This window comes from Montipora capricornis, chromosome 12 (assembly GCF_036669925.1).
Source record: "Montipora capricornis isolate CH-2021 chromosome 12, ASM3666992v2, whole genome shotgun sequence".
NCBI lineage: Eukaryota > Metazoa > Cnidaria > Anthozoa > Scleractinia > Acroporidae > Montipora > Montipora capricornis.
The window spans coordinates 21,211,817-21,221,816 of NC_090894.1; the positions used below are offsets into that span (position 1 = coordinate 21,211,817).

At 37.0% G+C, this 10,000-nt stretch overlaps 1 protein-coding gene across 1 annotated transcript in view; it reads left to right on the forward strand.

Annotated features, from left to right (window-relative positions):
* The window catches only part of LOC138025958 (translation initiation factor IF-2, mitochondrial-like), a 20,486-nt gene that overhangs the window by 10,259 nt on the left and 227 nt on the right, over positions 1 to 10,000 (forward strand). The window contains exons 8-18 of the mRNA XM_068873107.1: positions 648 to 827; positions 1,596 to 1,645; positions 1,754 to 1,843; positions 3,165 to 3,289; positions 4,301 to 4,379; positions 5,378 to 5,503; positions 5,760 to 5,937; positions 6,494 to 6,631; positions 7,385 to 7,500; positions 8,196 to 8,382; positions 9,252 to 10,000. The exon at positions 9,252 to 10,000 is cut by the window's right edge and continues 227 nt beyond it. Coding sequence (XP_068729208.1) covers positions 648 to 827; positions 1,596 to 1,645; positions 1,754 to 1,843; positions 3,165 to 3,289; positions 4,301 to 4,379; positions 5,378 to 5,503; positions 5,760 to 5,937; positions 6,494 to 6,631; positions 7,385 to 7,500; positions 8,196 to 8,382; positions 9,252 to 9,421 — 1,439 coding nt within the window. The 3' untranslated portion in view covers positions 9,422 to 10,000. The remainder of the gene's footprint in view (positions 1 to 647; positions 828 to 1,595; positions 1,646 to 1,753; positions 1,844 to 3,164; positions 3,290 to 4,300; positions 4,380 to 5,377; positions 5,504 to 5,759; positions 5,938 to 6,493; positions 6,632 to 7,384; positions 7,501 to 8,195; positions 8,383 to 9,251) is intronic.

A 10,000-nucleotide genomic window follows, 5' to 3' on the forward strand; every position in this document is an offset into this window, starting at 1 on the left:
TGCTTAGGAATCTGGAAGAGTTATAAACATCTATCTCCCGTGAGTTTCCAAAGACACGAAATATGGAATTTGGTATACTTTACCAAGAAGAGATATCTGATTCAGCAACTATGAGAAAAAACACACATGAAACCGAAGTGAAACTAGAAGGATCGAGGAGGAAATATTTCTGTGTCTGGGGCATTCTGCGCACACACACTCTTCCATGTTTCAAGGGGCATTTAAAATCTTGATTTCAAGTGACTTCTGGATGGTAATTTACCTCATTCCAAACTTGTTGACTTTGAATTTTTTTGTCTCCATTGCAAAATGCGCAGAGACGTTATTAGGGCAATCATGCAAAACCCAAACGCTCGTACAAAAAACCTGAAAACTTTGAGAGCATGTGAACAAAACATACTGGTATGCCGTCGCACAAAAAACCTGAAAACTTTGAGAGCATGTGAACAAAACATACTGGTATGCCATCAAAAACGTTGTCAATTTCACAACGTATCTAACTGCCAACGTTTCATTGGTCAAAAGTGATACATAACCGGATAAGCCGTTAACGTTTGAATAGTAAAACTTCGCACAAGGATGGACGCAAATGGCATTAGAACAAAAAGAAGATTCTAGATTTTATTCAGCTTTGTTTTTACCTGTAGTTCCAGTCTCAGGAGGAAAGAAGACTATCACATTTATTGACACTCCTGGGCATGCAGCATTTGAGACAATGCGAGCCAGAGGTGCTAACGTGACTGATGTTGTCATACTTGTGGTTGCTGCAGATGAAGGAGTTAAGCAACAAACAGTGGAATCTATAAAGCATGCAACAAATGCGAGAGGTAAAACATAATGCCATGTTACTGTTAAGAAGAAAAAACTTTTAAGGACGGTGCCTACTATTCAAAGGTATTGCGCGGGTTCCTGAATATACGGGAAAAGCAGATCTTAACAAGTATTATTGAAATCCAAAAAAATAATTGGGGTAAACACGCATTTTTCGAAGATAATTATTCAACAATATTTGTAAAAAGCTTTAAAATACAAAGCAATGGAAGGCGTTTTTTGCCAAATTGAAGCTTAATTATCTCTATATGCAAGGTTACCCCCAATTTTCTTTTTGGATACCAAGAGCACTTGCTAAGTTCTGCTTTCTCTGCATAGTTTTGAACCGCACAAAAATATCCCTGTATTACACTGTAATAAGCACCGCCGATAGGAAATCCAAGTATCTTGAGATGCACAGAACATGTGGTGTGCAATAACAATAGTAGGTACTGTCCTTAAACTTTCATTTTCACCGACAATCATTTACAATATTTGTGCTAGCATAATTTCTCATGTATAAGTGAGGTTTTACTTTTTTAATAGCTTTTATTGAATTTAAACAGTTGTAAAGATGAAAAATCTAGGTTTTAATGTAATATCACAAGAGTACTAGTAATAGTGTAGGTTATAGCATAACAATGTTTCCTTTCATATTTTTAACATGAATGAAAACAACCTGTTTGTAAAGAAAATAATGAAGGTCTTGCATGAAGGGTCAATCTACATTGTATATTATACACAGGGAAATCAGTAAAATTCATTTTTTAAAACTGTACTTGCAGTTCCTATAATTGTGGCAATTAATAAAGTGGACAGGCCAAGAGTCAATGTGGTATGTTTAAAATGCATCCTTATTTTTTGTTTCCATTTTTAAGTGGCATGCAGGCCAGCCTTTTCATTACATGTAATATTTCATGTTTATATTCGCTTTTCTTCACAGGAACAAACAAAACAACAGCTCCTTCAACATGGGATACAACTTGAGGAGTACGGGGGAGATGTTCAGTCGGTGGAAGTTTCAGCATTAAAGGTATTGATGATGATGATTTCAAATTACTGTACATTGTTTACTCTTTTAAGTCAATCCCTTGTCAAACGTTTGTATGTTACTAATGTTATACCAAAAAAACCCTACTTCTTTGTAAAATTCATTGCTTGGTGTCACTTGTAATTGCTGCATGCATTTTGGGCAAAATTGTAGTTTTCGTCAACTTCCTCTTGCATCATGTAATTTGTGATTGCACCGTATTATCAAAAATTACTACTTTGTCGGCACGTATCAGAGGTCTGGGGAGGGTCTTAGTTCGCAGTGAGTTTAATGGGATTTGAGTTTGTAATTCACGATTGTTAGGAAGGGGAAGGTGGGGCATTCTACGGTCAGCCCTCACCGTGTTGGGTTTCTTATCTTTTTTACTTGACTGTGTGTTTATTGATGCTTATAGTATATATCACTGACCTACCTCTTGCATACCAGACTAAAGTATGTTCTTGGTAGTCATATATATGTTTTTGATATGTGACAGATATGTTATAGGTACAGTGTATGTCAAGCCATACCTTTGACATAACTTATACATACCAAAAACATACCCATAATTTGGTGTGGGTACTAGGCACTACCATACCCTAAAACCCCAAGGGTTGCACCACTGCCTTGGTCGGGGGCACACGTTCCCTGTGTTTTTTCCACCTGCTGGTTTTTTTGGGGGTTTTCATGTCCGGCTTTGGTGCTTCTGTTCTTTTGTTTATAATACTTGATATTTGTACATTTCTGCATATACCGGTATGTTGAATAAACAGCACAGTGGCTTGTCTGGCCCACGTGCCCATATATGAACATTGTTGTGTTGCATGTACCCGTTGAGTAGTGGAGGCAAAATATGGACAATCCTGCCTGTTAATTTCGTTCACTCTTTCTTTGGTCTATTTAATGCTACAATATTCTCGCCTAAAGGAAGTGATGAGGAAAATCCTTTTCAAGTAGCTTAGTGTTAGTGATACAAAATAAGTGGTTTTTTTTTCTCATCCTTTGCTGGAGCTTGATAATACCAGTACATGTACATATAGCTAGGTTATGGTGATTGTTGGGTGCAGACATATGTATTTGTTGTGTGCTGAAGGGGTTTAACTAGAACTCTGACTTATTTTGATTAAAATAGTTGCTTATGTGTCCCTATAGTTTGTTTGGTTTCGGACCTTAAACCTAATTGATATGTGTCATATAAAATTATTTTTAATTTGTACTTTTAAGGTCATCCTGAAGCTGCTTGCTTGTTATAGTTACCATTGATAAGTGAAAAAAATAAAGATTTTGTAGGCTTCTTTATCAAAATAATTATTATGCTTTCCAGGGAACCAACCTTGAAGGACTGTTAGAGGCAATCATAACCCTTGCTGAGTTACATGATCTAAAAGCCAAAAGAGATTGCCCTGTGGAAGGAATTGTTCTGGAGTCCAGGAGAGACAAAGGAAAAGGGTACTTGTGTGCATTCATGCAATTTTTGTGCATGATTCTTCTTTGAAAAAGCTGGTGTTGCCAATCATCCTTATTAATGTTTGCAGTCCTAGGTACTGAATCAAAGGTGCTCAATGAGATTAGGCTGAATGCCTCTGGTAGCCACTATAATATATCATGGTCTATTTTTGTTTCTGGAGCTTAGCACAACTACCAGGTGTAATTAACTGGGAGTTTTTTGTGATGAGGGAGGAAAACCAGAGTACCTGAAAAAAAAAAGTCTTGAGTAAGGTTTGAAAAACTAAAAACAACTCAGCCCATCTCCAATCAACGAGTTGGTGTCTCCTGTTCCAGCCTGACTGGATTATCTCTAGACGGTCACCCGTCCAGATAATAATCCCAGAAAGCTGTCTTCCTTTCATTTGGCAAACCTGACTACTGCTCTCCTTTAGTGCAATACAAGAAGCTGTCACTGTCAGCCAAACTTCCATATCGAATCAGAAAAGGACCTTGATTATTAAAGAGATGGCTCTTTAACCTTAGTCCATGGAATTCAACACTGCTTTGAATGCTTATCCAAGATGGCTTACATACATGTATACAAAAATTTGGTTTTATCAACGGAGTTGATAATGTAAATAATTTGGCCACCGTACAGAGATTCTAAAAGCTGACGTTTCGAGCGTTAGCCCTTCATCAGAGCAAATGGATTCGCTCTGACGAAGATAAAACCAAATTTTTGTATATTACTTCCCCACCGACGCAGCACCACAGTTTCTTTAGAAACTACCCCTTCATTCATTACGTACATGTAATATTGAAGTTGAAGGCAATTAAATACAGAGTTTGTAAGTTAAATTTTGCACAGGAATTCTATAATAATTATAATTTATTATTATAATAGTCAGGGGTTTTATACTGATGTTGGCACTCTGTTGTCCAGAATGAAATGACTGACATCTTGTCCAGTGCAAAGGTCAGAGTTGGCTTTTTCACAACTATTTTACTAATTCTTGTTGTCATCTATTTCAGTTCTGTTGCAACAGTCCTGGTCAAAAATGGAACCTTGAAGAAAGGCAGCATTATTCTGGTTGATGAAACATTTGCAAAGGTAGGTACCACCACCAAGAAGCATTTCGTTTCTCAAAGAAATGTAATGAAGTTGAAAAGACTAAAAGAAAAGGAATTTGTTTTAGGACACAACCCCTCAAAATGATCTACACATCACCCGTTTTTCCTGACAGTTTTGTATGTAATGTGCCAAATTTGACATAAACTTGCAAATATTATCAGTGTGGTGCAGTGTTGTGTTTTTTAGATGACAAAACAACAAACCGAGCACCGGGCTGTCATGCGGGAGGTTGTGAGTTTGACTCCGGCTGGACCAACACTCAGGGTCTTTAAATAACTGAGGAGAAAGTGCTGCCTTTGTAATTACATCTGCAAATGGTTAGACTTTCAAGTCTTCTCGGATAAGGATGATAAGCCGGAGGTCCCGTCTCACAAATAACTTCCATGTTCATTAGTTCCCTGTGGGACGTTAAAGAACCCACACACTATTCGAGAAGAGTAGGGGATGAAGTTCCGGGTGTTGTGGCTGTCCTCTATGTGTATATGGGTGGGTGGGTATAGCAGGTCCACATCAGCTGAATAGCTGCTAAAACTTCAACCTGCTCAAACAAAAAATAAATAACAAATAAGCGTAAATAACAATAAACTGCTTCATATCACAAAATAGGCTAGTTTCACATTCTCCTTTGTTTTCAACAAAATATGATGCTAATTATTCCCCTGGACCTCTACTCTGTTCCTTTGTTGCTGCTAAATTCGAAGCTAGGCTATTTAATGCAAAGCAGTTTGTGATGTAGATCCATGCATGCCTCTTACTATTTGAGCCATGAGACAGAAATAACTATTAACTTTCAGTACAATGTATTTCGTTGATTTTCTTGTAAACTTGTGCAGGACTCAAAAATGGATGTGTCCAGGAGAACAACATTTGCTTAATTCTAGCAGAGAGATTGATTTTAACATTGACCAACACCCATGTTGTGCTGTAGTTGCACTGCATTATTGAACTGCCTTGTGATTTCACTGCTGCCATTACAGGTTCGTCTGATGTTCGACAGCTGTAGTCAAGTGATAGCAGAGGCAACTCCATCAACTCCTGTAGAGGTTGTTGGCTGGAGGGACCTTCCTTCAGCAGGTGGTGAAGTTATTGAAGTCAGATCAGAGGTATAATATTATTAAAGTCCTGAGGAAAAGTTTTTTTAAAATCCTACATCTACATGTAAGCTTTTAGATTGTTACCGGTATATAGTACTTGGTCTTTAAAAGTATTGTTAGTAATAATAATATTATTATTGTGACGTAGTGATTTCAATAAGAATAAACAACATTTCATAAAATAATATACTGTAGTCAATGAAAAGCAATCTAGCCAGAATAATGTTTTTGATACACAACAATTTATTCAATTAAAAATTTGCAGCAAGAAGCTTGTGATATGATAAACAAAAGAAAGGCAGTGTTGCGGGAAAGCAAACTGTTCTCTGGAATGGAGCATAACTTGCTTCAGGATGTTGAACTCAGCTATAGAGGAGATCCTGCACCCAAGATGCCGAGCAGGGATTATGACAGCTCAAATAAGTTAAATGTTGTTATAAAAGGTTAGTGATGCTGAAATAATAATTTCGTTGTTGCCATCTCTTCAGATGTTTGTTTGGAAATATATTATAAAACTAGTCATAGCAATCACACAGTAGGTACATAACATGAGGTCACAGTTCATTGTGTTACCAATTAACACAGAAAGAATCCCAAACATTCATCAAACCCAGCCTTGGTCCTAATTAGGCCTAAACAAACGTTTTTAGGCCTAATGGTAGCATTGGTAAACAGTTAGGGTTGTTGCTGTATTAGTGAAACATTTGACTTGTGACCTGTGACCTTTTTTGTGTACCTGCCCGTAATCACACAGTAAAGGTGTGTGATCTAAACATGCACCATAAAATTTAAGGTAAACCCTTAAACCACTTTGATAGGGTTATAACATCATCATAATTATAATTTAATAATTACTATAATATTAATTTGCTGAAAATATTCTTGGGGTACAATGATATTTACCTGACCGTATGTTTTGGGTTGGAAGCATGGCTAAAGATCCTGCTTTTGTTTTAATGTTCTGTGATTAATGTTTGCCTTTATTTCATTTCATTTTAGGTGATGTTGATGGTTCACTAGAAGCTATTAATGATGCTCTCCAAACATACAAATCTAGAAAGGTTTCCTTAAATGTTTTGTGCGCTGAAGTTGGACCTGTCAATGAAAATGACGTAAAACTTGCAGAAACGTTTAAAGGTCAGGGACCTCAAAGATGTAAATTTGTGTCACTAACGTTAAATGTACACTGCAAATTACCTCTAATTTCATTCATTTAAGTGGCTGTAGGACAAAATTACTTAATAATTTAAAGAAGTGCTGTCAATGGCAAAATTGTAGCCAAATTGCCTGCCAGTTTATAAGGATGACTGAGGGTATAAAATAGGGGATTCTTTGCCAAAAGAATGGCTGCAGGTTGGCAAAATAAGGGGTGACAAACCAAGTCACTAGTGGAAGTGATTATTTTTTAATTCATACAGTCCTTTGATTATATACAGTCCATTCTTAAACACAGTCCTTTGATTGTCTGCATTGAAATGTGTTATGTATGTTACAGTTATGTAGCACAGTCGTGTTAAGGTGACCGATATAGCTTACATTGTCATAGTATACGCTGCCTTTGTAGCCTTAAATCGGAAACATGAATACACCTTATTCCAAAATGACCGCCATTAAGTTTTAGTATTCTTTTGTTTACATGCAAATTGGCCCTTATGGCCTCGCTTTCAAACGCAAAATTCAAAAGAATGTTTAACCTTAAACAAGGCCATAAGGGCTAATTTGCATGGAAACTTTTAAAAGAATACTAAAATGGCAGCCATTTTGGAATAGGTTGCACATGTATGCTCACAAAAAAGATGACAAAGTGAAATGTAAAATATCCGTTTTCTCACCAATGTCATTAGCAATAATGTTAAGCCATTTTTAAAATGTGGTTTGACATTATTTTAGGTACAGTATTTGGTTTCAATGTGAAGATTTCTAGGAAAATGCAGACGTTTGCAAAACGGCTGGGTATAAGCATAAGGGAACACAAGATCATTTACAAGCTCCTGGAGGATATCAAGGTTTGTCGACTTAGGTTGTCTCTGTTACGAGCCTGACTAAGGAAGGCCCATCAGGCTGGCGCTTGTCTCCGGTTTCCGACTTAGGTTGAGAACAACCAAAAACTGCAGGCTCATGGGAGCTTGCTCCAGTGCACTTTATGGGAAGCGCACACCAACTGTCATTGTGGCAATACAGTAAAAGCAGGGTGAGACTATTAAATGCCAATCTATACCTGGTTTCACCTCCAGGATTGTAACTGTAACCAGTGCCTTTGAGTTTCAAGTTTAATGCAAAAAAATCATTTAGGTACATCTGTAATAACTTTGATTTTCAGCCAGGAAGCTCCACTCATCCGAAAGTGGTTTCAGGGAGGTTCTGTATCCAATCGAATTGGAATTTAGAAATGTTGGTTTTTGAGGAGAGGGGAAAACTGGAGAACCCACAGAAAAACCTCTCGGAGCAGAGGAAAGAACCAACAACAAACTTAATTAACCTGCAGATGGCCACAAGTCTGGGATTGAACCTGGGCCACATTGTCCCTGCTCCCATCCTCCCATCTGAGCCACTAAGCCACTAAATCTTTAAGCCATCCCTACCCCCTCCTCCCATCTGAGTAGTGTTCAAAATTCTAATGTCAGCTTTCAATGCCCCCAGCCACTAAATATCATGATGGAATGTATTGCTTCTGAAATCTGATTTGGTAATCTTGTTTTAGGATGAACTTTCAAACAGACTGCCACCAATGGAAGAAGAGACAGCCATTGGTGAGGCTGCTGTTCTCCAAGTGTTTCATCTAACTGGGTCACGCAAAGCAGTAGTGGCTGGCTGCCGTGTAAAGAAAGGAAGCCTTTCACGTGATAACTTATATCGTGTAATACGGAATAATGAAGTCTTATATGAGGGTGAGTTTGTGTTGGTGCTTATCAGGTGCCGATTTCTTTTCTGAGCTGCCTTTTTAAGTTAACGTTTCATAACTAAATACATACATGAACTGTGAAGAGGTAAATATACATGTAATTTACAGAAAATTCAAGGCCAATTTAACAGCATATAATAGAATTTTGATGTTGAGCAATTTTTTTTTGTTTTTGAAATTTGTGGAGAGACATGTAGCATTTCAGTGCACTTCAAATTGAATAATTCAGGAGTGGGGGAGGGGGGCGGGGGGGAGCTGGTGGGCAGACCCTCCGATCAGATTCTCTTATATATCTAAATTATTAGGTCACCATAGCATAGCATCATCATCACCTTACCTTATTTCTCAAAAAGTAGCATGGTGACCTGGCCCCCATCTGTAATTATATGGAAATTGATGAGCAGGCTATGATAAAACCCTATGAAAAGTCAAAAAAATCTATAGATTCAGAGCCCCCTGAAATATTCTGATAATCATGAGGCCAGCTATGAATCCACTCCAGAAGAATGCTGATATACGGTAAATTTAAACTTTGTGAAGAGTTTCAATAATTAGCCTGTTAATTTACTTTCCGGCAGTCACAGAATTGGGTTTTGTGGTCTTAGATGGATCTCTGTTGCTATGGTAACCTATTACATCACACTATTAATTTAAAAGCGTTTTGTTAAGGATCGGTAGTTTTTGTTTTACATGAAACTATAAACCCATAACTTAGCTGCCTGCTTGGTCATACAGTGTTGCAAGAGTCAGTCCTTATAATCATTGTTATAACTTCTCGAAAGTGTTAGAATTGATTTGAGCCTCCAACACAACATGAATATTTTTGAAATGTCATAATTTTCTTTTGTCATAAAGGTAAGTTATCATCCATGAAGCGAGGGCAAGACGACATTAGCCAAGCAAAAAGAGAAACAGAATGTGGCTTATCATTTGAAAAATTCACTGATGTCAAGGAAGGAGATGTAATTCAGACATACATTAGAACAGTGAAAAAGCAAGATATTGACTGGAACTGGGGATTTTAATGATTAATTAAATATAATCATTTTTTAGTTCTTTTAATCATGCTGCTTGAATGAATAAATTATTTTATTAGGGTGGATTGTATGAAGTTACAGTTTATTTAAATGAAATTGCTAATAGATTTTCAATACAAAACCTGTTCCTCAGTAAAACTTTCACTCTATAATAAAAGCAAGTTGGGATTAAAAAAAACTTTATTCCAAAAATGTTTTAAGCGACTACCTGCAACTACGGGTATTTCGCATAACAAAAGGAAATTACTGTATTAATGCTAGTTTTCATCCTGACTTATGTTTTTTGAACCTCTGAACTGGCCTGTAATGTGTTATTCCCTTCATTGAATCCTTAATCTTGCAATGACTGAGGCAGGGCAGGGGGGGTTACATATTTCAGTTGGGTACTTGAAGTATGCAGCAATATAAAGTGGCTTAAACTGGGATTAACATGTATATCAGAAAACAGAATTTGAGGATGTAAAGATACTACAATAGAAACAAATAAAACCCTCACCCTAAAAGACAATGGGTTGGTTATTAATTAATCAGAGTATAGCCAGTGCTTAAAAAAACTGAAATGTTCCA